Source organism: Lepisosteus platostomus, chromosome 6, assembly GCF_059453375.1.
Source record: "Lepisosteus platostomus isolate fLepPlt1 chromosome 6, fLepPlt1.hap1, whole genome shotgun sequence".
Taxonomy (NCBI): Eukaryota; Metazoa; Chordata; class Actinopteri; order Semionotiformes; family Lepisosteidae; genus Lepisosteus; species Lepisosteus platostomus.
In genome coordinates, this window is record NC_142616.1 from 10,242,448 (window position 1) to 10,268,947 (window position 26,500).

At 52.5% G+C, this 26,500-nt stretch overlaps 2 protein-coding genes, 2 long non-coding RNA genes and 1 other non-coding gene across 5 annotated transcripts; 2 read left to right on the top strand and 3 right to left on the bottom strand.

Annotated features, from left to right (window-relative positions):
- Positions 1-2,413: 2,413 nt before the first annotated feature.
- Positions 2,414-15,994, bottom strand: LOC148660173 (uncharacterized). The gene is made up of 5 exons (XM_088634169.1): positions 15,190-15,994; positions 8,367-8,462; positions 7,767-7,872; positions 7,237-7,330; positions 2,414-5,804 (listed from the first exon to the last, which is right to left on the bottom strand). The coding sequence occupies exons 1-4, from the start codon at positions 15,683-15,685 to the stop codon at positions 7,273-7,275; spliced, it is 756 nt and encodes a 251-aa protein (XP_088490295.1). The 5' UTR covers positions 15,686-15,994; the 3' UTR covers positions 2,414-5,804; positions 7,237-7,272.
- LOC148660174 (uncharacterized) lies at positions 11,450-14,813 on the bottom strand. The gene is made up of 2 exons (XR_015939373.1): positions 13,860-14,813; positions 11,450-13,804 (listed from the first exon to the last, which is right to left on the bottom strand). It is a non-coding gene; the product is annotated as an uncharacterized LOC148660174 (long non-coding RNA).
- On the top strand, positions 14,803-17,434 carry LOC148660175 (uncharacterized). The gene is made up of 2 exons (XR_015939372.1): positions 14,803-14,915; positions 15,140-17,434. It is a non-coding gene; the product is annotated as an uncharacterized LOC148660175 (long non-coding RNA).
- trnal-cag (transfer RNA leucine (anticodon CAG)) lies at positions 17,109-17,191 on the bottom strand. The gene has a single exon. It is a non-coding gene; the product is annotated as a tRNA-Leu (tRNA).
- Positions 17,435-22,637: 5,203 nt separating the features above from the next.
- Positions 22,638-26,276, top strand: LOC148660177 (G protein-coupled receptor 4-like). Its single transcript, XM_088638141.1, has one exon. The coding sequence runs from the start codon at positions 22,880-22,882 to the stop codon at positions 23,789-23,791; it is 912 nt and encodes a 303-aa protein (XP_088494267.1). The 5' UTR covers positions 22,638-22,879; the 3' UTR covers positions 23,792-26,276.
- Positions 26,277-26,500: the final 224 nt, after the last annotated feature.

The window sequence follows — 26,500 nt, forward strand, 5'->3', positions numbered from 1 at the left end:
CGGTGCGGGTGGTGCGCTGACGTGTGTCTGGGCGCTCTCCGTCCTCCGCTGTCTGAGAGTCCGCTCTGCCCGCTCGTCTTTATCCGCTCCGTTTCTATTCCTTTCTGCTGCGGTCGTGGGTGACGTCCAGCGCTGCACAGCTGCTGTCGCAAAGGTTTCGCGTTCTTGGCTGGCCGCCGGGCTCCGCTATTGTTAACAAAAACAAAGTTATTGAGAAGTAATAAGGGGGCTCGAAACGGCAGCGCTGATTGTTGCAAAATGTGAGATACCCGAAGAAGGCTCCACAGCCAAAACGTTGTGTTTCTTTCCTTCTCTTTTCAGCAGGAATAAACCTTTACTTTCTCCCTTTGCATAACATGAGACAGCCTGGCTGAAATTCAAGAAGCCTGCTTGTTCAGTAGCACTGCAAAGGAACAGGTAACGGGTTTATTCCTGTGCTGGCAAGAAAAGAAAGAAAACACAACGTTTTGGCTGTGGAGCCTTCTTCAGGTGTGCAGCCTACGCATGCTGACGCAGTTCCCTACTTGAACTACCTGTTCAGTAGCACTGATGCTTATGAGCACCATGGGGGAAAACACTTTTTGGTGGGTTTAAATGAAGAAAGTATTTTAACAACAAAATTTTCTGAAAATTATTGAGACTGAAATAACACCAGACAGGTTAACCCAGAGTGGAGCATTCGTTGCATCGGTTTACATCTGGCAGCAAAAAGAAACCAGAGTGTAAAACCTATAACTGGGCAGCCTGTTCCGGGCTCCTTGCTCTTTGTGGAAAGAAGACTGTGACTGTGAAAGGAGGATCGCGTCCCGCTGTTTCTTAAATTAAACTAAGGTATCGGCTTCAACAATGCGCTCCACACTCCCACCACCCTCTGTGTAAAGAAGAGCCTCCTGTCCTGCCTGGAGGATCTCATCACCCTGTGTCCTGGGAGAATCCAGGGTATCGCCTTCAACAACGTGGCTGGGCAGCTTGTTCCACACCCCCACCACCCTCGGCGTGAAGAAGAGCCTCCTCTTTACTGCTTTAAGTGCACTTTCACACTGGAGGTACTTCACGATTGCGGTTACAAAGGGGTCTATTCACTTAACAAATCAATTTTTCTGGGCTTGCAATTAGTAATGATTCATTTCTGATCATTGGCTTCTGGGAAAACTGGCCCTGGTGTGAGTGTGTGTGTCTGACTGTCTGCCCTGTAATGGACTGGCATGCCATCCGGGGCGTATCCTGCCCTGTGATAGACTTGCATGCCATCCGGGCGTATCATGCCCTGTGAAAGACTGGCATGCCGTCTGGGGCGCATCTTGCCCTGTGATGGACTGGCATCCCGTCCCGGGTGTATCCTGCCCTGTGATGGACTGGCATGCTGTCCGGAGTATATCCTGCCCTGTGATGGACTGGCATCCCGTCCGAGGTGTATCCTGCCCTGTGCCTGCTGCTTGCTGGGATAGGCTCCGCTTCCACTGAAACCCTGAAGTGGATGCTGTGGTTCCAAATGTGGATATGGATGGATGGATACTTTCCAGAATTTGTTTTTCACTTGGAGGTTGTGTTAGAATGTGTAAATAAAGGTGAAATACATTCTAATTTAATGTGGAATTAGAGCTGGAATGAAAGCCTGCAGAGCATGCTGGTGGAGACCGAGCCGTGTTCAGGACTCGTGACCACAGAGCACGCCGGTGCAGGACTCCTGACAGCAGAGCACGCCGGCGCAGGCTGAGGCAGTCAGTTTGAAGTGAGGAATAGCCCAGACCAGGAGAGGAGAATTCTGGTCCTAAGGAGACACTGTGCAGCTGGTTGGGCAGGCCTAAGAACAGAGAAAGCCTTCAGCTTGTACAATTAACCAATCAAAAAGCTTCTTTAATAATAATTTCTCTCACTTACATAGCACTTTAAACGTGTTAGGGACTCCCCTCCACCAAAGTAACACCCTTACTCTTTTCAGGAAACACCCTGGGATTTTAAATGACCACAGAGTCAGGTCCTCTGTCCTGACATACCTCTGTCAGGTATGTCTCCTCTGGAGGACAGTGCCTTGTTTATAGTATAGGGTCCCCATCACTGTACTGGGGGCATTAGGACCCCCACAGATCACATAGTGAGCGCCCCCCTACTGGTCCCACTAACACCTCTTCCAGCGGCAACCTTAGCATTCCCAGGAGTCTCCCATCCAGGTACTGACCAGGCTCACACTGCTGAGCGCCTGTGGGTTGAAAGGTGTTAGTTGCAGGGTTAAATGGCTGCTGGCATTTAGGCAAATCAAGGACTCAGGTGCAAAGAAAACAGACCTTTTTGGCCTGCAGGACTGAAGCTGAGCAGCCCTGAAACGGAAGGAAATCGGTTTCCCGCCGAACTGAAAGGAGAAAGGGGAGGCAAGGGAAAGCTAAGGCAGAGAGTGACCGACACACAGACATCGTGCAATTTCTGACGTCTTTAATAGTGTAAAAAATACATATAAAAACTTTTGACATAGAAAAAAAAAGCTTTTGTTGGAGGGCGGGGGATAGAACCGAAAAATCGGAAACCAAAAGGCAACACTTTTTGTTTTAACAATTTAATAAATAGTTGAACTGAATAATTAAATAGCACAAACCCAGTTAGCCCTACAAGCTAAGATTGTCCAAGCCTACACCTCATTACAAACAAATAACAAATCCACCAGCCCTCCCGCCTCCGGTGTCGAATATTTCCGGTGCAGCACGCTCTGTGGCGAAGTACTGCAGGACCAGAGCGTTATGCCGACGGTAGACCACCAGACTGCAGGGTGCAGCTGTACCGTAGAAAGTGTGCAAAACGCAGTATTGTGCTGCGGAATACAGAGAGAAGACTAGCAGAGCTGAGACCACAAGTCCCCCCCTCCCCAAGTGGCGAAAAATGGACACGCATGTAATTCCCTGCAGACACCCCCTCCCAGAGTGCTGTGCAGGTGTACTAGGAGGTGTGAGTGTCTGAGGACAGTCAGGACTGGGAATCCAGTTCCCGGACGCACAGTCACTGACCTAGCAATCGCGCAACTTCTTGAACACAACGGACGGCTGCACTTACTCTAGTTTCCCCCCCCCCAACATTTGCGTCTATTAGGGTGCCCCCCATCACCACAACAACAACAACAACAACAACAACAACCTGCACCTCCTCGTATTCAATCGAACCGAGGAAGTCCAGCACAGAAACACAGAGAGGGAAGGGTCGGTGAACCAGGCGCGTTCGGGGGGGGGAACCTTCTCAAGAGCAGGGAACCCCAAACCCGAGTTCTTTGCCCCCCCCCCCCAGATATGACAGCTGGACCATCATTTGTGGTGCACACCCACGCCGCCCACCTTGCGGCCTTGTGGGAAATGTCCACGGGACAGGATCGGACTGGAGGGGCCCACACCCCTCGTTCACAGCAGTCGGCTGTTGGCTGGGATTCCCTCCAATGTGACTTTGTCCAAGGCGGCAGGATGGCCAAGGCAATGCAGTACCCCTGTTCCGGCAGCAGGGGGCAGCCCCCCAGAACAGGAACAGCCATTTACCCGATCTCCCCATCCATCCCCTCTATCTGGTTCTGCTGGGAGACGTCTCCGGCATTCGAATCAGGATTGCCGGAGACGAAGCGTACAGGGGGGCTGGACGCACCTCGAGTTTTGGTTGGGTCCACGTCTCAGCCGGGACAGGAGGCCGGACACATGAGCCAGCGAGTGGCACTGGCAGGGGGGGGAGGGGTTGGGGGATTCCTGTCCCGGCTGGGAGTCGCCCCCCGGCTCCGATTTCGTCATGCGGGGGTGACGTGATCTGGGAGAGACGCCCAGACCTCGGCTCACGGGCTCTGCTTCGCTCGAGCTACAACCCATGATGTTCCGGGGCGGGAAGGACAGCAGATGGGAGCCCCCCGACATGGGGATCCTCTGTTCCGATGCCCTCCCTTCCCTGGGTGATCGATCCTTTCGTGACGACGGGAATAAAAGAGCCCCTTTGGGGGGAAATCGCACCCCGGACGCAGAACAGGGCCCTCGAAAAAACAACTCAAAGGTACCGCGGCTCTCCACGCCGAAACTGCGCTCGGATCGGGGGGGAGCAACCATCCGAACTTGAAACCAGGGAAGAAGGGGAATGTGCTCCGAAGATCCCAGAGCTCTTTCCCACAGGGGTGAGAGGAGAGAGGAGACGAGACACTGGCCCTATGCAGGAGGTGAGGAATGCAGGAAATGAGGGAATTTGGTAGCGCGTCTTTGGTGGTTGCGTCCTCTCGCAATCGGGGGGCCTCGACACCGCGAGCAAGGACAAACCGGCCCGGACGACACCGGGCCACAGGAGATCGGACCGGGAACACGCCTCGGCTCTCCCTGAAGCGACCGGAGACCGGAGACCGCAGCCAAGCGGGTCACCGAACGGAGGTGATCTCCTCAAACTGGATCAGCGTGGCTCTCCAAGGTGGGTGGTGGGGGGGATAGGTTTCAGGGGTACAGCTCCAGAACGGAATAACCAGACCGGCTTGGCTCCAAGGGCACAGGGGAGGGATCAGTGACACACTTTGGCTGCTTCTTTGAAACTTAAATGGAAGGGAGTGTCTGTTCTCACGCAGTCGGGAATGTGCACAGGGAAATCATCTCCGATCCAGCCGATGAAATTCCATACCTGGGCACTCTGGCTGGCTTGCACTTCTGGGGGCACTCTAGTTACCCTTCTGCTGACGTCCCCACATCACGCTGGGAGAGACCCGATTCCATCCCGGCAACGCATCTCCCTCTCCTCACATCCCCGCCCCCTCCCCCACAAGAATGGGGACCTTTCTAAAGGGAAAGCTCCCCAGTTGGGAAAAAAAAACAACAACTCAGATTTTCGCCCATTGCAAAGCGTAACCCTGAATTCACAAACATCACAGGGATTTCGGGGAGATGTCGTCGAGGCCGCCGCCCGCAGAGGTGAGAGCCAACTGCCCTGGTCAAACACCCGGAACGGCGTCTCTACCTCATGCTCTTTTGAGTGTGACAACGTCTCCGCTGTCCAGAGGGGTACAGAACATAGGGAGAGTCCAATGCCAGGCTAAAAACAATAAATAAACCCAATGGAGCATGCTGTCAAGGACAACAGCTTTATAAAAAGAGCGACGGTCTCAGCCTGCACAGCTGAAGAGGCTCGCTCAGCTTCCCGAGTGTTTTTTTTTAAGGCCATGCAATGCAGTCACCAGCCCAGGTTAAATAGTAAGGCGGCCGCCTCTCTCTCTCTCCCTCCATCCTGAAGTCCGATTAATCACGGAGATGCTCTTTGGGACAGATCCGGGCTCTGTGCAGGGAACTCGGACGAGCACGGACACACGCACACAAACAAGACCATCTCGGCACATCTCTCCCCCCCCCCCCCCCCTCCTCCTCCGATGGCGAGGCAACAGACAGCCCCCTGCTCGTCCCACCGAGTCAGGGGTGAGCGTTGATCCCCATGTAGGCCCACTGCTGCTCCTGTTAAACTTGAAATCAAGGAAACACACACACACGCACACAAACACTCACACTCCTTGCTTAGCCTTCCGGTCCTCCGTGAATCCCATCAGTCCATCTGATCACCCCCCCCCATCCCCATCTCGAACTCCAGTGGGATCGGGGGAGCTGATGACCTCCGTGTAGAGCTCGGGGGGGGGGGGGGGGGAGGCGGGCTGTCCCATCGATCCCCAGAGCTCCCGGGTCATAGCGCAAGTCCTGAGCCGGAAGAATTCCTCTTCCTTTCCATTTCTCCCCCCCCCCCCCTTCTTTGTGGTCCTTGCGGAACTCACGACCCCTCCCCCCCTGCTCCCCCTCCTCTCCTCGCGATTCCCAGCCAAGCGTTATTTCCTGGAAGGCACAAAACAAACAAACAAACGGACATGAACAGTGGGATGGGATCCATCCTCATATGCGTACAGGTTCTCGCCACGAAAGGACGAGACTACAGAAGTCAGGAACGCGGACAGGGAAAACAGCTCTGTTCCAGCCCAACAGAATTCCATGGATTTGCATTCTGGCTGCCATTTTTGGGGGGCACTCTAGTAACTTTTCTATTAACACCCCCCACGTCATGCTGGGAAAAAATTAGATTCCATCCCAGCAATGCGTCTCCCTCTCCTCACGTCCCCCCCCAGCAACTCAAATAGATTTTCGCCCATTGCAAAGCGTACCTCCGAATTCACTAACAGCACAGGGATCTCGGGGAGATGTCGGCGGGCCGCCCGCGGAGGCGAGACCCGACCGCACTGGGTGTTCTCCCGGAACAGGGAACAGTCTCCCTCATATCCCTTCAGGGCTACGACGTGCTACCTTTGAGGCGCACTAAGAAAGGAAGACTCCTACAGTCAACACGGAGGTTCTCTCCCTGCCCAAGGTAGGGAGTATTTGGGTATATACCCCCTTTCATTTTTGGAAAAGCTAGTTGAGGGTCTTCCTGGGTCCCAGTCGCAGCTAAGGACCCAGTGACCACACATGGCGGAGGAGGAGGAGGAGGAAGTATGGTTAAGCTTGCTCCACCCCTTACCCACCACCCAGCCAATTGTCTTTCAACTCGTCACAGGAAGTACCACCCCCCTACTGGAAGATCAGTGTTGATTGGAGGCTTGCTTTGCAGGAAAGTGCCCAGTAAGTCACAAGAGTCCTGATGGCAGAATAATAATAATAATAATAATAATAATAATAATAATAATAATAATAATTGCTTACACTTATATAGTGCTTTTCTGGACACTCCACTCAAAGCGCTTTACAGGTAATGGGGACTCCCCTCCATCACCACCAATGTGCAGCATCCACCTGGATGATGCGACGGCAGCCATAGTGCGCCAGAACGCTCACCACACATCAGCTATCAGTGGGGAGGAGAGCAGAGTAATGTAGCCAGTTCATAGAGGGGGATTATTAGGAGGCCATGACTGGTAATGCCAATGGGAAATTTGGCCAGGACGCCGGGGTCACACCCCTACTCTTTTCGAGAAACGCCCTGGGATTTTAAAGACCACAGAGAGTCAGGACCTCGGTTTTACGTCTCACCCGAAGGACGGCGCCTGTCTTACAGTATAGTGTTCCCGTCACTATACTGGGGCATTAGGACCCACATGGACCGCAGGGTGAGCGCCCCCTGGTGGCCCCATCTGCTGGGATTAAAACCCCCAACCGACTAATCCCAGCACCCCCTCCCCATCAGCCAAGTGCGAGCTTGGGAAATCCCACAATGCCACGAGCGGTAAAGCCCCTCGGGTCAGGAAGGGCACCCCCTAGCGGAAAGGACTGCAAGTACCTGAAGTCAGCGTCGCCATCCCCTTCGCCGGACAGCTCAGTCGAAGGGGTGCTCGGGGCAGCAGCTCTTGACCTTACACCAGGAGTCGATGCAGCTGGAGGGGAGAGAGAGAGAGAGCACACGTCAATCAGCTGGGACGCACAGAGAAGCCATGCGGCCTCCGGTCCGCAGAAACCAGGAAGCCCTGGCTTGGCGGGCCCACTGTGGCTCTGGTCCAGACCGTTCTCACCCAGACTTTCCCCGACCGCCCCCAGAGAAATCATTCAAGCTGCGGCAGGAGGCACGTAAGGAAATCTGCTGGACCACACAGCGGGACTGTGGAGACCCCCTCTGCCTTCTGCCCCTGAGCCCCCAGCTAAATCCCAATCCACCCTTGCCACCGGGACTGGCGCCCAGTCCAGGGATATTTCAACATCCCAGGAAACGGGCAGTATCCGAGATCTTAAAACACCGTGCCCGACGCAGGCGCGGTCTGCTCTGGCAAGTCGGACCTGGGGGAGCCCAGGAGGATGACGGGAGTGACCTCTCACCTCTTGTGGTAGACACACAGACAAGCCAGCCTGGAGATGGTCTGTCCCTGCAGCAGATCCTCCAGACAGATGGAGCACTCGCCGCTGTCTCTCGTCAGGATGTCCGCTACAGAGTTGGGGGGGGCGGAGAGAGGGAGAGCGATTGAGGCCATGAGAGCAGGAGCAGAAAGGAAGGACAGGCCAGCTGAGAAGCAAGCACGAGGGCCGGGGTTCGAGTGTGGCCGGGTGGACATTCGGTGGAGTTTGCATGTTCCACCCTGGGCTCCACGGTCAGTTTCCGCTTACAAAAAGGGGGAGGAAGGAAGAGGACAGGGCACTCAGACCGCAACACGAAAAAAGGAATCATGCAAGAACTCCAGCGTGCACCTTGACCTTTTCTGGGTTTGACAAGCTACTGGCTCATATGATGGGTCGAGCTAGCTGCTGGACATTGAGAGACATCCATGAAAACCAAGGGCGATGTGCAAAGGATGCTGACTGGGCTCTGCGCTGCGGAGGTGACAGACGGGTTAAACCCGGAACAGCTCAACGTGCTGTGTGGCTGGAGCCTCGGTCGTGTGGCCTCTGGGAAACGGCACTGGAGAGCTGGCAGATACTCACTGTTATAAGGCAGGGAGGGGGCAGTCAGACAGCTCAGCAGGTGCTCCTCAAATCGACTGGGGGGAAACGTCTTCGTGCAGAAGGGACATCTGAGAGCTGGAGAGAGAGAGAGGGGTTAATACAGACACCTGACTGACTGGACACTCCAGTACATTAACACTGCACTGAGAGAGAGGGGTTCATACAGACACACTGACTGACTGGACACTCCAGTACATTAACACTGCACTGAGAGAGAGGGGTTCATACAGACACACTGACTGACTGGACACTCCAGTACATTAACACTGCACTGAGAGAGAGGGGTTCATACAGACACACTGACTGACTGGACACTCCAGTACATTAACACTGCACTGAGAGAGAGGGGTTCATACAGACACACTGACTGACTGGACACTCCAGTACATTAACACTGCACTGAGAGAGAGGGGTTCATACAGACACACTGACTGACTGGACACTCCAGTACATTAACACTGCACTGAGAGAGAGGGGTTCATACAGACACACTGACTGACTGGACACTCCAGTACATTAACACTGCACTGAGAGAGAGGGGTTCATACAGACACACTGACTGGACACTCCAGTACATTAACACTGCACTGAGAGAGAGGGGTTCATACAGACACACTGACTGACTGGACACTCCAGTACATGAACACTGCACTGAGAGAGAGGGGTTCATACAGACACACTGACTGACTGGACACTCCAGTACATGAACACTGCACTGAGAGAGAGGGGTTCATACAGACTCACTGACTGACTGGACACTCCAGTACATTAACACTGCACTGAGAGAGAGGGGTTCACAACACTGTCTCTCCATTCTTCCTAACCAAATAACATTACAAGTAACACATTTTCCCATATAACCCCCCCCCCCCAAGACTGGCTCTTCAGTCCCCCAGCTGTCCCAGACTCTGAAGGATGGGTACTGCACAGGGGTCAGGGCCAGAGGTCACTGGTCTGCCCCACACTGTCACCAGGGTCATCTCTGGGCAGGGGGTGTGGGAAAGAAAGGCAGAGGGACTGGGAGGGTGTCAGGAAAAAAAAAAAGCCTTGCTTGCAAATCATTCCCACACCCTCACCAGACAGGACAAGCAGCAAAGCAAGGAGCAGGCCGAGGTCTCCCGTGGTCACCTCACGGGCTGTCCTCTTCCCTGACAGCTCTTTTACCCACTCGAGACTCTGTACTCATCCCCAGGGGCAGCACACTGAGCCTACATGCAACTCAGAACACCCAACACACAAAACAACATTACTAAGAGAAAAAAACACACACATAAAAAATCAGCAGACGGACCAGAAAACTGACTTAAAGGAATATCTCCAAAGATATCCACCCCCATGGCTTTTGAAAAAGGCATTTTTCTCTTCACAACAAAATCCACCCCCCCCCGCGCTGGTCACCGGGGGCCGGGCCCAGTTTAAGGTGGGCCGGACGGTCACTTGGCCCGTTCCCCCGCTGCAGAGCAGACGGTACAGGACCAGACATGCAACGACCTTCTTGCGGTTTATTTCTGCTACCATACAGGAGGGCAGCTTGTTCCCCACTCCCACCAGCCTTCGTGTAGAGCTGTGACCCCCTGTCCTGACTGGAGAATCTCATCCAGCTGCGTCTTAAAAGAAGTCATCACTTTACGCAGAGAGTGGGGTAGGTGGGGGGCAGGCGCTGTACACAGAGGGTGGCGGGGGGTGGGGGACAGGCTTCCCAGCCATGTTATTGTAGACAATCCCCTGATTTCTCTCAGGAAAGAGGTGGATAACGCACTCGGCTCAAATAGCTACTGATGAAGAGATCCCTCCTTGGTGCCTGACCTTAAGTTCTTGTTCATCAGTTGGCTCTGCGGTTAGCCTGAAAAAACCACAGTTTGCCATTAGAAGGAGGCAGTAAGCCGGGCTGTGTGTTTCACGCATGGCCTGAAGCAGACGCTCACGGGGCACGTGACATTCCCTCCCGCGGGGGGAGGAAGTGTTTCGGAAATCCCGAGCACTTCCGAGCATGGATCGGGTTGGGATCCGGATTCATGGTTCCTGGTAAGTGCTCGGAGTCCAGGCCGACCGGCAGTCCTGAGTCAGAGGAAACTCCTAGGAGCCGGTTTGGATGGGCGGCTGACTCACACCGACAACGCCGACGGGCCTTCGAGAATCTGAGAATCCCTCACAGCCGACGAGACACTTGTAGGTCTGCCTGCGTGTGCGCGTGCGCGCGAGCGTCGGTATGTGTGCGCGTGTGGCAGTGTATGAGAGTGAGAGGGGCAGTGACTGGGTGTGTGTGCGACAGCAAGAGTGTCAGTGTGTGCGTGTTAGTGTGAGAGTGTGAGACAGTGTCAGTGAGAGTGTCAGTTAGTATGTGTAATCAAGTCTGTCAGTGTTTGCTAATGTGTCAGTAAGTGTGAGAATGAGAGTGACAGTGTGAGACAGCGGGAGTGTGTGTGTGAGTCTGTCGGTGTGTGTATCAGTGACTGTGCGCGAATGTGTCAGTAAGTGTGAGAATGAGAGTGACAGTGTGAGACAGCGGGAGTGTGTGTGTGTCTGTCAGTGTGTGCATCAGTGACTGTGCGCGAATGTGTCAGTAAGTGTGAGAATGAGAGTGACAGTGTGAGACAGTGGGAGTGTGTGTGTGTGAGTCTGTCAGTGTGTGTATCAGTGACTGTGCGTGAATGTGTCAGTAAGTGTGAGAATGAGAGTGACCGTGTGCGCGTGCGAAAGCGAGAGTGTAAATATGTGAGCGAGCGTGCGAGAGACTTTCAGGAAGTGCGAGAGTGTGTAAAGACAACATTTTACCAGACATTTATGATTCTGTTTTCGTTTCTTGTCTGTACACACTGTCAGCACTCATGATTTACCGGTCGACAGTGTGGGGTGTCTGCCGTACTGCGCACCAACACACGAGCCCCAGCGCACATCCACACACAGCAGACAAACTCCGCCATCCGCATCCAACATGACCAGACAAGAGCACAGCCAGACATTCCACGCTCAGCGTGCTCCAACCCCCCCGCCCTGTCCTTCCAGGGAAAAACACCCGCCGCCGGAGTGCCTCACCCACTCACAAAGGCAAAGACTCGATCTTTTCAGGAATATAATAATAATAAACTTTATTTTATATAGCGCCTTTAAAGGTGGCTTCTCAAAGCGCTTTACAGGATGATAACAACAATAAGTAAGAAGACACAAGATAAAAGATAAAAGGAAGGCAGAACAAGCATCTGTCCTCACCACGCTGCTGCCCAAGACATTCCCAGCCAAGTCTGACCGTGGGCGGACACAGCTGGGAATGCCGGAGCACCTGTCTGGAATCGCTTGCCCTGCGCTCTGTGGGAAGGGGGGGGTTGGAGGAGGTGGACTGGACAGAGGGGTGCAGGGAAAATAAAGACAGGAAGACCAGGGCTCTCCTGTCCTGTGCTGTGAGAGGAGACGGGGGGGGGGGGGGACAGGGACACGGATCGGACACTGGGAGACAGACCCCACCCCCCAGCCCACACAGCTGTGCATATCCATCAGCAGGAACAGGTGGCGCTGTCCTGCCGGGGGTCTGCTTTCGGCAAACAGGCTCCGTAGCTGCCTGTGCCCCCCACCTCTCTGTCTTCCCCGCAGGGCTGGGATACTGACACGGCACTTTAAAGCCGTGGCCCAGTCAGGGGGCTGACCGACTTGCCCAAGGGGTCTCAACCCCTCTCGGTTTTTTTTTTCCAAATCGGCTTCCAGCTCTTCAAGAGCTCCGATGGCAATGGGGGACGGACTACCGCACCGCGGCCGGGCTGGCGACGGGCCTCGCACCCGGGACCACGGAGCCCAGCCCTGCCTGGGTTGAGCTAACGGACCCGAAAACTGCAGCCGAGTAGTCATCAGCGAGGCCACCCGCATTAGGGGCCCGTCCTGGGCTATCCAAGAGCCTCCGCTGCCGATGAGTTCGAGTTGGGCCACAAATCGAGCAGAAAAAAGAGTCGCGCTCTCTCCCGAGATCTTACCAGCCCCTCAAGTGAAACAGACAGGGAGGGAGGACTCGCTAGATCTTGTAGAAATGAAAACTCGAAAAAAAGCGAAGCTCATACAGCCAGGAACTACCCTATTTCCCCAATCGGTGCCCCAGGGTTGAGGCCATTTTAGAAGGCAGCTGAAGGCACCCATATGGGTGTGAGGAACACGTAAGACCAGATCTCTTTACTGGCCCTGTACAGGAATGTGTCTTTTCTCAGACCCCAGCTTGCTCTCCAGGAGACACACAGACAGGGAGAGAAGCTGGGGGTCAGAGCACAGGGTCAGCCATTTATACAGCACCCCTGGAGCAGCTGGGGTTCAGGGCCTCGCTCAGGGGCCCAGCGGAGTAGGATTCCTCTGCCGGCCGCGGGCTGAGACATGAAACCTATTCCCTCTCTGCCATCATGTCCATCGGCGCAGACGCCCCAGAAGGCAGGCGCAGACCGGTCTTTCCGCAGGTCGGATCTGCATTCCGCGTTCGGGCGTGTTCGGACAAGACGCAGCAAGAGGGGGAGAGGGAGGGCGATGCACAGTACACCGCAGCACAGGCCGGGCCTAGACAGCAGAGGGTCCGGGTGGGGGGGGGGGGGGAATTTGCCAAAATTGGAAAATGCCGTCATCCTGGCTGGCTGTCTGGCTTCGTCACTAACGTCTCTGGAAACTCCCGGGGCAAAACTGCGCGCGCTTCCTTCTGGAAAAAGGCAATCGCTGCTGTGACGGGCTCAGCCGTTCCACCTTGAGGCCCAACAACAACCCCCCTCCCTCCCCCACTCTTGTTACAAACGTGATGACGGGGGGGAAGGTTCTTGTTGGGCCTCGAGGCGGAACGGCCGAGCCTGTCACAGCAGAGATCCCTTTCCCCAGAAGCCCCAAAATAAAAACTAAAAATGAAGCTGCCGTGAGCATAAACAAGGCTACGCCGAACTATGAATCACTGGGGTTCACTTAGCACAGCGGTCAGCACAACTGCCGCCTCGCGCAGCTGGAGTCCTGGATTCCATTCTGGAGCTGGGGGGGGCTGTCTGTGTGGAGTTTGCATGTTCTGTCCCCGCCCCCAGACACACACAGTCAAAAAGCTATGCTGGTAGATTAATTGTCTGCCACGGAAAACTGGCCCTGCTGCGAGTGTGCGTGCCCGTGTCTGTGCCTGTGGTGGACTGGCGTCCCGTCCAGTGTGTACCCTACCTAGGGGTAGACTTGCTGGCTCCCCCATTTCAGGATCGCGGTTAGACAAACGGATGGATGGAAGCTGGCTAGATCAGGGGCTGCCCATTTCTGGCCTCGACAGTCAGGCCTGAACGCAGACCGCCGTAGAGCGCTTGATCAGAATTTGGGGTTACAGGTCAGACTGCTGTGACCTACAGCAAGGGCTCCCAGTCCGGGGGCTGGAGATCCACACTCCTGGTTTTTGCTCCAGCCCCGTATCACAACAGAACCCTTCATTCCTAACCGGGGGTCCAGGTACGAGAAGTGCTTTTTTTTTTTTTTTACACGGTAAACCATTAGAAACAAAAATTTCTTCAGCGCTTTTTGACCAGGGGTTGCCTTTAGAACCGATTTCAAGAGCCGCATTGGGCGCAGGCTGCAGTCGAGGTTCAGAACCGCCGCCTTCGTCAGTTAACAACCGGATCGACTGGGACCAACCGACTGCTCTCCGCTCTGAAACGCCTTTGTAACCGCTGGCATGGCGTCAGGAACACAAAATCCCCAAACCTTTGAGCAGAAAAAAACCCTCGTTGGCTCGATTAAGGCGGCAGCCCGGGCTCCCCAAGTCCAGCCAGACTGAAAGTCCAGAGAGGCTGTAGCTGTCCCCTCTGGACCGGCACTGGGAACCCCTGACCGACGGAGCCCGGGGGCTGTCCGGTGTTTCGCAACGGCGCTGTGAAATCCTGCTCCCGGCAATGAAGAGGAACTTGGAAGTTTCCTTCCAAGTCGTCTTGTGCTGTGGTGCCACTTCCTCGTTTTTCGTCCCCTTAACCCCTCCGTGACCTTCGACCGCCCGTACGGAAGAGTCCTGGCCGCCCGCGGTTGTTTTGATGGGCGGCGCGGCGGAGACACTGGGCTCAAATCCGGACCTGGGGATGCTGTCGTCTGCCGCCCCCCCCCCCCCACGGTCTCCCCGTGTCCGAGTGGGGTGGGGTGGGTGGGTTCTCCCCCCCCCCCACACACACACAAACAGACCCTCTGCCCGTTTCCAGACTGTTGCGAGCTGGGGGTTGGTTTCACCCCCACCGCTTTCCCACGGTACCGAGGTACACAGCCTCCCGAGAGCGAGTTTCAGTTTCAGCGCGCCAACGAAGGAAGTCGTGGGAGGTCACGCAAAGTAAACACGCACCCCAGCCCCAATCTCACAGGCCCTCCGCTTCACAGGAAGATAAAAAAAAAATCGTTTATTTCATACAGATGCCTATTTTGGCGTCCACGCCCGCCCCCACGCGTGTAATGTTACCCGACTTCAAACAAACGGCAGCTGCCGACTGCTGCAGCTGGGGACCCAAGCTCCTTCAAATCACTGCGCGTCTCCGAGCTACAGCTCGGATCTCAAGGATCACATCGGTAGTGTTTTGTTTTTCTTTTTGGAGCCGCCGAATGTTGTTCTTTGAGCGGCTGGTTTGTATTTTGAAGCCGCAGAGATACACTCGGGTCGAGGCAGACGAGGGGCCCTGTATCTTTGACTCTACACCCTACATGCAAAGATACAAAACAAAAAAAACCCACTCACTTCCTGTCTCTCAGCCCACTGGGGGGGTAAAATGAAACTTTTGTCTTGATTTTCTCAGCCTATCCCCTCTCGGCAAACCAGCGAAGACACGACACCGCCCGAGCTTACCTCCGTGCCGGTTGGGGACTCGGTACACACCGACCCACGCCTCGGAGACCGGTCTGGCTTGGGAGCCCCGGACCCGGGACGAGCGGGCGGCGACGTGCCGGCCGACGGGCAGGCGCTCCGAGAAGGTCAGCTGGTGGGAGACCCGCCCGGTTTCCTCCACGGAGAGGCGGCGGTCGGCGGCGGCGGCGGCGGAGTCGTCTAGCCGCCCCGGGTCCGGGCTGTGGCCGCTGCCGCTGCCGCTGCTGTTGTTGTTTTTGTCGTCCCGGTCCTGCGCGGCCAGGAGGTCGGGGCGGACGGGCTCGCCGGGGCTGCCCGCCGCCGGTTCGGAGCCGCTGCGGTCCGGCTCGGGTTCGCGGTCGAACCGGCTCGGGAAGTCCACCACGAGGCTGGTGGGCCTCTTGCTGCGGGCTCGCCTGTACGATTCACGCGTGATCCCTTCTTTCTCCAGCACAGCCGGGACTACATCCTGCTGCAAACGGCCGGCCCGAATCCCCATTGGTGTCCGTATAAGACTCCTAATATCCTTATTTTAGGGTGGGGAAAAACGGAAGAAAACAAAAAAAAAGATTCGCCTACAAATCTCCCCGCACAAACTCCTTTTCCCAAACTTCGTTGTTGTTGTCCTTCACCCTTACGGATCCGCTCGCTCTCTTTTTTTAAACTCGTCTCCCTGTCCTGTTCTCAGCTCACTGCTCAAACCGACACCCACCCACACACACACACGAGAAAGAGGAAGTCGGCCCTTTTTTTGTGTGTGTGCTTGTGTGTGTCTCCTGGTAGCGTGATGCAACCGTACTCGGCTGTCCAATCGCGGAGAGGGAAAGGGGCTGAGACACATTGTAACTCCTACGTTTGAATTTATTTCTCCGAGACGCTTTCCGACAGTCAGTGCAGTGCGGGGCACTGGCGGTGGGGAGGGAGTTCTTTCACGGTTTACAGGAAACCCGGTTCCCAAATCGCCACAGAAGTAGTTCTAGGAAAATAAACCCACCCGCTTCTGTGAAACTGTGCCCCCACGAAACCCCTCTCTCACTCTTCCTTTGCCACCTACCCGGTGCCGCCGATGAGCTGGCTTCCGAGCACAGTGCAAGCTGTTTATTTCATGGCCTGACCAAGCGCCGGGCGAGAGCAGCAGTCGCACGAATATAAGTTGTTGCAAGTAAGGACCCGAGGAGCTTTCCCGGCGTGGTCGACGAATTACAGTGCCGCCGAAGCAGACACGATTACCGCAATATTTTACCGACGTTTACGACGGAGGGGGACATATGGTTGGATATGTAGACGTAAGGTTTAATCTCAGCCTGATCCGACGACAGTCTTTTCAAACGACCGCCCGTAAGGCATCGCTGCAGTACAGGAGGCCAAGTCGAATGCGGCTCAGCGAACACATCCCTCGGGTGGCGACTGGAGACGGCCCCTCTGAACCGTTTTCTGATATCCCATTATTCAGACTGCCGTTGGCCCAGCTTTCTGATGAACGAAATGAGATGAAACCATTTCTGGCTACAAAAACCGTCTGGTGTGTCGCATCGTAAATCCCATCCCGAAAACTCAAGACGGGACATGGGGACAGTTAGCTACGTTTATTCCTTCGCCGTGACAGGAAAATAACATTTGATTGAGCTGTTCGACGACTTACATATTTTTCAATATTTCTAAAAAAAAAAAAGAAACGATTTTTCCCCCACTTTATTAGAAAATGATTTGGGAGGGGCACTGACCCCTAATGTCCCCCTCCCCTAGCGAGGCTGTGGGTTAAATGCTGCAGTGAGATGCAGGAAAGAATTTGAGCGCCGTTAACAATAAAGACAGACGGGAAAGCGACTTAATTCGTCCCTGAAATTACTGTCGCTCGTGTTGGTCTTTCAGTAACGCTACAAAAAAACACGACTTTGATGGAGTTGGAAAAAAAAAATATTTGTCAGAAGTGGGATTCGAACCCACGCCTCCAGGGGAGACTGCGACCTGAACGCAGCGCCTTAGACCGCTCGGCCATCCTGACCTGTTACTTCACCACATCGGTGATCCAAAAACACCGCGTTCCTGTTTGGTGTGGTTTTCATTTCTGTTGTCCAGTATAACTTCGGCCCACTTTGTTGTTTGTCCATTAAAAGAGGTTGTAATCTTTCTCTGTTTCAGTATATGTGTGAGGAAACATATCACGGTTCTGGAAGAAGAAGAAAAATGAAGTGTAACACAATTGTTTTTATACGTCACATCAATAAAACGATGAGAATAAAGTCAATTTAAGGACAGAGAATAAGTCATTACACAGAGGGTTGTGGGGGTTGGGAACAAGCTGCACAGCCATGTTGTTGAAGCCGATACCCTGGCTCCTCTTCAGACACAGCTGGGTGAGCTCCTCCAGTCAGGACAGGAGGCGCTTCTTTACACAGAGGGTGGTGGGAGTGTGGAGCGGTCTTTTCAGACAGGTTTCCTGGATCCAGAGCCAAACAGAAACGCTAGCTCCTTTAAGAAAGGACTGGGTGTGGTTTGAGATTCCTTTCACTGCGCTATAAGAGGAATCCCGAAGAGAGAGGAGGCCTCGCAGTTTCTCTCTTTCAGTCGATCGTGAGGGGCTATTAGATCCGAGGATCTCAAGGCAACACTCCGCACCGCGCCGCGCGACAGGTGACGTCAGGGCTCCTTCACGCGGCAGAAGGAAGAAGAAGCCGATGAGAAACGTTGCGCGCTCCGATGGCGGGACTGATCCGGTAGAAACACCCGGCCCGTGTCCCTGTCTGCACACTTGCGGCCCTGCGGCCCTCCTGTGCACGTTCCCGCCCACGTCTGCAAGGGGCGGGGGGTTGTGGGGGCCCCACTTCTACACTGGGTTTCCCAAGGGGGCTCAAGAGCGCCCCCTTCTCTGAAGAGAATCTCCCAGAGTTCCCCAAGGGGGGTGACGCCTCGTGTCCCAGCCTGTCACGGCGGAGAGGCGTTTCCATGGAGAAGAAAATGTTCACGTCTTGGTCAAATTCAACTTCTTAAAATAACTTTAAAAATAATATTTTATGTAAAAACAACATTTCAGTGGGCTGCTTTAGATTCATAATGTATGTATTCTAGGTACGAGGTTGTGAGATAAGGCTCTTCAACACCACATTTCACTGATGAAGAGGCGTTTAGCGGCGGTGTGTGTTGTACACCGAATATTTAATACTAAACGTATTTAACGTATTTAATATGTTTGCTATTAGTTGTATTTAATATTTAATATAAATAATATAATAATATAATATTTAATAAAAGGCGACATGAAATGTATTTAGGGGTACAATAGACAGAGTGGTACTGCCAAGTCTTCCTCAGTCAACTTCGTCCGTTTTGAGGTGAGCAGCTCAACATGAATCAACACGATGTATGAAGAAATTCCGTTTCATCGACCTGCGAGCGGAGAGTGAAAAAAATCTTTTTTGTTAAAAAAAAATATATTAACTGACTTGCATTTAGCAACTGGAAAAGAAGCGTCAACAACAGACAGCATGACGACCCAGAGTCGTGTGACCAGCGAGTGACGTCACGGGAGGGTGTCCCGTTACCCTGTTTATAAAATTAAAACAACAACAACGTCTTTAATCGATCTTAATCAATATCCGTGTGAAAACAATTTGAATCTCTATCGCCCTCTGCAGGCTATTATAGTAAACTACTGCATTGATTCAGTCAGTACACAATCCTGAACCGTGAGATTCCAACTGATATAAGTAATATCTTTAATTTGTAAAACACCTTTCCAACCCCAAGGACGCTGTACATAATGTTAAAGAAAAAGACAAAAAAAGTAAAAGAAAAAATAAACAGGAGCATACATATTTATACTGATAGGATTTTGGGCAATCGGACTAAAACAATACTAATATTTTCATCGTTCTGCATGACCTGTTAGGTAATCAAGTACCTCAGAAGCATTTTAGAGTGCAATAATGCCAGTTTAGAATTTTAGACTCTTCTATGTCTCTTCAAAGCTACTGCAAATGGTAGCACAAGTGAATATCAGTGCGATCACAGGTCCTGCATCTTAAAAAGCTCTCTTGACTGCACTCCATTGACAAGGATAGGAGAGACACCTCAGTCCCCATTGACAAGGACTGGACACACACACCTCAGTTCCCATTGACAAGGACAGGACACATAGCTCAGTCTCCATTGAAAAGGACAGGACACACAGTTCAGTCTCCATTGACGTGGACAGGACACACAGCTCAGTCTCCATTGACAAGGACAGGACACACAGCTCAGTCTCCATTGACAAGGACAGGACACACATTTCAGTCTCCATTGACAAGGACAGGACACGCAGCTCAGTCTCCATTGACAAGGAGAGGACACGCAGCTCAGTCTCCATTGAAAAGGACAGGACACACAGTTCAGTCTCCATTGACAAGGGCAGGACACAGAAGACCCTGCATATAAAAATCCTGAAGACAATCCATGCTTTTGATTGTTCCTTTCAAATCGCTCGAGTCTTTCCCAGCCTTTCCCTAAAAAGGCAGAAACTCTGAGCAATGTGTCCCCGAGCTCCTCTCCAGATCGCTGGTGTGACATTTTCCTTGGCAGGCCAGACAGCCCCACACAGTCCGCTCGTGAGAACCCTGTCTTTGGGGGGCACGCAGGGGGCTGAGTCCGCAGCAAGCTGTGGTCTGTCCACTCCCCGCCCGCCTTGCAGAGATTCTCGCAGCTCAGCTGCGGCTCCACTCTCTTTGCCCGGGAAAGCTCGAACCCACATGTCCCTTTCCTATGGGCAGCTACAGCCTGAATCAGGACACGAGACGCCTCCTTCTCTCGGGAAAGAGAGGCTGTTTATCTTTTCCTCACTAGTCTCAGACGGTGCTTCGGAGAATGAGCTGGGGGCTCGTCTGCAGTTAGAGCAAGCAGGCTGGAACTGTGCGCTGAAGGAAAAGGGATTTGGACGTTGAGCGGACAATTCTGCGCTTTCGGAGACTCGTTGCTGCTACAGCTGCAGGTAAAGACATCCTGTATCCCTGACTACCTGCTTGATTGATCATGATTCTCATTAAAATTACCTTTTTCACTCTTCTAATTGTTCCTTCTGCAGCATTACTGCTGCTCCTACTATTGGACTGGGGGCATGGAGCGAGGAACAGCCCCCTCACGCCTCCAGGACCCCGGGTTTGAGATCTCGGTGTCTGTTCAGTCAGAGATTGCATGTTCTCCGAGTGTTGTTGTAGCTCTGGTCCCCAGGGGGCGCTGTCCAACAGTTGTTCAAGGTCTCTCTAGTCTATTAAGCAATGAAGTGTTCCCGGGTGGAAGAAGATCAAGAAACCTTCTGACCTTCCAGGAGCAGATTCTTTCCTTGTGCTTCTGGTTCCTCCCTCTTCCCAAATAGAAGAGGCACAGTTTGGGATGAAATGGGTGTCACACCTGAACGGAAGCAGCGCAGTTGTGTGCTCTGAGCCAAACCTGATCTGGGATTGACTCTGGCAGCTCAGTGAGGACAAACAGCTCTCTCTAATGCAGGGCAGGGAAAATGTCCCCCAGTCTCTAGAGACCTGCTGCCTTCTGCGACCTGCTGCCTGAAATCTACAGCAAAGCCAGCTAACGTACAATTATGTCTTGCAATTCCATGAGCACAGTGTACAAATTGCAGTTAATTCCTTCTGAAGATATGGGCATGAGCATGACAATAAATCCAGAAGAACTCTGAGGCATTGAAAGTGTCAATTTAAGACAGCAAGAGAGCAGTCTCTGGCTTTGAACCTGGGAAGCCCCAGTTCAGCTATTCTCATAGGGTCCCCGAAACCACCTGTCATTTAAAGAGAAGGAGCACTTGTTCAAGCAAGTGCTCTATTGAGACAGTGGTAATTCAGTGAGGGGAACGCTGGTTCTGGAGGTGGAGGAAGGTGTGATTCTTGCTCCCATTGATATCCACATGTCTTAATTCTGTGGTTCTCAAACTATGGTACGCGTACCACTTGTGGTACTCTGAGTACCCCCAGGTGGTACACCACGAAATTTGTTGTGTGCACTGAAAAATTGGGACAGGTTTTCATAAAATTCTGTTTTAATAAAATTAGTTTGTGTCAAATACGCAGCCTACATACTACGATACAGCGCGTGCTAATACTTGAGTGCACACAAGAGCTACAATGTAATTCTATACCACTCTATAGAAATGCGTGCCACGAACGAAAGCGGCCAATTGTATTTAAAAAGATATCTCCAGCAAATAGGGAGGTAGGAGTATGTGCGGGATTTTGGAACACCACCAATCTTGTGAGCACAGCAAAGTGTGATAGATAACAGAAAAATATTTAATATTTTTTATGTTCTAGGTTAATTTGAGAAAAATACACAGAGCATCTCTATTTCGCTCCCATGCGCATGAAATAAAAACTTCTTTTAACTTCTGAGACAAACTCCTGAAACGGAAACGGGGAAAAATGCAAGCTTGTGGATTGCTAAAGCAGGTAAGCCCCACACTATTGGTGAAGAACTTTGTTTACCGTTGGCAAAAGAGCCGACACGCATCATGTGTGGAGAAAAAGCTGCTAAACAGCTCGACCTGCTGCTCCCTCTGAAAGACACAGTCACTCAGAGAATTATTGATATGGCGGATGATATCAAAAGTGTGCTGATAGAGCGCGTTAAGATGAGCAGATGTTTTTCAGTGCAATTAGATGAGTCTGTAGTCAATTTGGCCAATTTGCTCGTTTACGTTAGATACGAGTTTGAGGGTACGTCCCGTGAGGACTTTCTGTTCTGTAAGCCGCTACTAACAGGAACTACAGGAGAGCACGTATTTCAGCTTCTGAATGAATTTATCGTAGAGAATGGCATCGGCTGGATAAAATGCATCGGAGTTTGTACAGACGGTGCTAGAGCGATGACAAGCCGACACAGCGGTGTAGTTGCACGAATTCGAGAGGTTGCTCCAGAAATTAATGGACGCATTCCAACATCCACCGTGATACCTTTGCCATCAAGAAGATGCCTGACGATTTAAAATCTGTTAGACTCTGCTGTGAAATGTATCAAGACTCGACCAATGAATTCACATCGGCTTTGCTCGACTAAACAGGCTCACCCCTCTCACTGAAATGGTGCATTATTATTGTTTATTTTGAATTGTTGTTGTTCCTGTTGTCATTCTGTAAAGCACTTTAAGAAGACACCTTTAAAGGTGCTATATAAAATAAACTTTATTATAATATTTATTATATGTGTGTGTGCGCACACGTGCGCTCATGTTGGTCATTGAGATTTTCTTGGGTTCCTATGAGAAGATGATTTGAAGGTGGTACTTAGATGCTTTGGTTTGATCTGCGTGGTACTTGGTCCAAAAAGTTTAAGAACCGCTGTCTTGATTGAACACTCCACCTGTGTAAGTGATCACAGGTTAACTGTTCCAGGCCTTTGGGAAGTGATGACTTACTGTATTAGTATTGAATGTGTCTCTCTCCTCTTGCAGGTTTCAAGGTCTTGGTGAAAATTGGTTTCGTGGCAATAGAAGGTGAATCTCACCTTCTGAGAAGGGGAATGACCAGAGAGGAGTAGGAAGAAGCACTGCACTGCTGGACAGGCCAGGATCCTCACTGACAAGGACAGGACACACACCTCAGTCCCCATTGACAAGGATAGGAAACACAGTTCTGTCTCCATTGCCAAGGACAGGACACACAGCTTAGACTCCATTGTCAAGGACAGGACACTTCAACACCCAACTCTTAAAATGGACAGCATGAACTTCTCCAACACCACCGAAGGAAACTCTACATATGACAATGATTTCTTAGAAATTAAGACCTTCCATCTGGTGATCTACAGCTGCTTTTTTGTTGTCGGACTGCCCATCAATTTCCTGGCTCTTTATGGACTGTTCCGCCTGATCAAGACCGACTTCCCCCTCCCCGTCTATGTCATCAACCTGCTCCTGTCGGATGTGACCCGGATTGCCATCCTGCCCCTGTTCATCGACTCCACCAGCAACGACTATGAGTGCCCCGGTCATTGCACTGCGGGCATCATGACATACACCGTCTGCGTGGTGGCAGGAGTGGGATTCCTGCTGTGCATCTCCCTCGAGAGGTACGTAGCCCTGGCCCATCCTCTCTGGTACCGGTATCACCGGAGTCCCAAGTCCGCGGTCCTCATTTCCCTGAGCGTCTGGGTTCTCGGCATAGCCTTCATGGTGGGGGAACTTTTCGATTCTTCCATTGCCTACTGGCTGTTTTTGGTCGTTATCTTTCCTCTGCCGCTGCTGGTCCTCATTCTGTCCTGTGCTGGGATCCGCAGAGCCGTGGGGAGAGCCGTCTCTGTCCCAGAGGAGGAGAAGAAAAGGATTCGGCGCTTGATGATCCTCCTCCTGGGAATATTCACCGGGATGTATGGGCCGATTTTCTTTTGCTACTCCTATTTCTCTGCAGCTGCAGGCGAGGACGCCGCTTACTCCAATGTGCTGGAAGTCTGTCTGCTTACAGCCTTGGCCATCATGAACCTGAGCCCTCTGGTCGATCCGATTCTCTACATTTTCCTCCGGAGAGACGTCAGAGACGCGCTGGGCTGCCTGTCCCTCTGTCTGAGACCGGCCGACTGCCGGCGGCCACCGCCCGCCCGTCAAGGAGGAGGAGCGTGGGTCTCGTAGCCGGTCTTAGACAGCTCACACTGTCACGATTGCAAACCCCTCCTCTTAAGGGCGCTCCGGCCCTTCCTCGTTAGCCTCATTCCCCGCACCTGTTCCTTGTTTCTACCCCGTTTCAGTTCGCCTTTAAAAGCCAGGCGCTCACTTCACTTGTGGCTCTCCATCTGATCTCCGCATTGTGCGAGCCCGGGACCTGGGTGCGCCTGGCTCTGTTATGTTTTTAGCTTCCTGCGCCTGTTCCTGTTCCCCCCGCTGGTCCCGACCCAGCACCTGTTTTTAATCTCTGGTTTTTGGATGGATTACTTGGCCATGGACCTTTGCTTTCGTTTTGGATTCTCCCTTTGGATTTCTTTTGGATTGTCAGCCTCGGCCACACCTCCCCGGATCACCAGCACTGCATCAGCCTCGGCCACACCTCCCTGGATCACCAGCACTGCATCGGCCTAGGCCACACCTCCCCGGATCACCAGCACTGCATCGGCCTAGGCCACACCTCCCCGGATCACCAGCACTGCATCAGCCTCGGCCACACCTCCCTGGATCACCAGCACTGCATCAGCCTCAGCCACACCTCCCCGGATCACCAGCACTGCATCGGCCTAGGCCACACCTCCCCGGATCACCAGCACTGCATCGGCCTCGGCCACACCTCCCCGGATCACCAGCACTGCATTGGCCTCGGCCACACCTCCCTGGATCACCAGCACTGCATCAGCCTCGGCCACACCTCCCTGGATCACCAGGACTGCATGTGTGTGTGTGTGTTTGACAGCAAGAGCGTCAGTGTGTGAGACAGCGAGTGTCAGTGAGTGTGTGCGAGACAGTGAGTGTGAGGCAGTCCGTCAGTATGTGCGAGTGTGCCAGTGTATGATAGTGAGAGTTCCAGTGACTGAGTGTGTGTGTGAATGTGTCAGTGTGCGACAGCAAGAGTGTCAGTGCGAGCGAGTGAGAGTGTCAGTGTATCAATGTTAGTGTGAGTGTGTGCAAAAGCAAGAGTGTAAGTGTGTGAGACAGCGGGAGTGTGTGTGAGTATGAGAGTGACAGTGTGAGTGTATCAGGGAGTGTGTGTAATCGAGTCTGTCAGTGTTTGCAAATGTGTCAGTATGTGCGCGTGGGTCAGTGTGTGTGAGTGTGTGTGAGTGAGTGCCCCTCGAACCCTTGACGTCCACACCTGCGCTACGTCACAGACGTGCGGCCTCGGAGGAAGAGCTTAGGGCGCAGTGTGAGAATTGGGACAAGGCCCCAGACTCGAAGTTTCCACATAAAATTAAAACAACAACAACGTCCTCACGCCTTATCAATATCAACCAATTTGAATCTCTATCTTCCTCTGCAGGCTATTATAGTAAACTACTGCATTGATTCAGTCAGTACACAATCCTGCACCGTGAGATTACAACTGGTATAAGTAATATCTTTAATTTGTAAAACACCTTTCCAACCCCAAGGACGCTGTACATAATGTTAAGGAAAAAGACAAAAAAAGTCAAAGAAAAAATAAACAAGAGCGTACATGTTTATACTGTTAGGATGTTGGGCAATCAGACTTAAACAATAGTACTGATATTTTCATCATTCTGGATGACCTGTGACGTAATCAAGTACCTCAGAAGTACTTTGTGCAATAATGCAATAATGCAATTTTAGGATTTTTTTAGACTCTTCTGTGTCTCTTCAAAGCTACTGCAAATGGTAGCACAAGTGAATATCAGTGCGAACACAGGTCCTGCATCTTAAAAAGCTCTCTTGACTGAACTCCATTGACAAGGATAGGAGACACTTCATTCTCCCATTGACAAGGAAAGGACACACAGCTCAATCTCCATTGACAAGGACAGGACACACACCTCAGTCCCCATTGACAAGGACAGCTCAGTCTCCATTGACAAGGACAGGACACACAGCTCAGTCTCCATTGACAAGGACAGGACACACAGCTCAGTTTTCATTGACAAGGACAGGACACACAAGACCCTGCATATAAAAATCCTGAAGACAATCCATGCTTTCTGATTGTTCCTTTCAAATCGCTCGAGTCTTTCCCAGCCTTTCCCTAAAAAGGGAGAAACTCTGAGCAATGTGTCCCTGAGCTTCTCTCCAGATCTCTGGTGTGACATTTTTCTTGGCAGGCCAGACAGCCCCACACAGCCCGCTCGTGAGAACCCTGTCTTTGGGGGGCACGCAGGGGGCTGAGTCCACCGCAAGCTGTGGTCTGTCCTCTCCCCGCCCGCCTTGCAGAGATTCTCGCGGCTCAGCTGTGGCTCCACTCTCTTTGCCCGGGAAAGCTCGAACCCACGTCTCCCTTTCCTGTGGGCAGCTACAGCCTGAATCAGGACACGAGACGCCTCCTTCTCTCGGGAAAGAGAGACTGTTTATCTTTTCCTCACTATGCTCGTCTGCAGTTAGAGCAAGCAGGCTGGAGCTGTGCGCCACAGGAAAAGGGATTTGGACATTCAGCAGACATTTCTGCACCTTCGGAGACACATTGCTGCTACAGCTGCAGGTAAGGACATCCTGTATCCCTGACTGCTTGATTGATTGATCATGATTCTCATTAAAATGACCTTTTTCGCTCTCCTTATTGTTCCTTCTGCAGCATTACTCCTACTTCTACTATTGCTGCTCCTTCTCACAGGAGCAACAGGAACAGGACTGGGGGCATGGAGCGAGGAACAGCCCCCTCACACCTCCAGGACCCCGGGTTTGAGATCT

Excerpts from the sequence above, each read along its gene's own strand:
- LOC148660177 (XM_088638141.1), top strand. The coding sequence starts at position 22,880 with ATGGACAGCATGAACTTCTCCAACACCACCGAAGGAAACTCTACATAT.
- LOC148660173 (XM_088634169.1), bottom strand. The coding sequence starts at position 15,685 with ATGGGGATTCGGGCCGGCCGTTTGCAGCAGGATGTAGTCCCGGCTGTG. Across the intron at positions 8,463-15,189 it reads AGTCCCCAACCGGCACGGAG|CTCTCAGATGTCCCTTCTGC; the intron begins GTAAGCTCGGGC and ends CTCTCTCTCCAG. Across the intron at positions 7,331-7,766 it reads CTGTGTGTCTACCACAAGAG|CTGCATCGACTCCTGGTGTA; the intron begins GTGAGAGGTCAC and ends TCTCCCCTCCAG.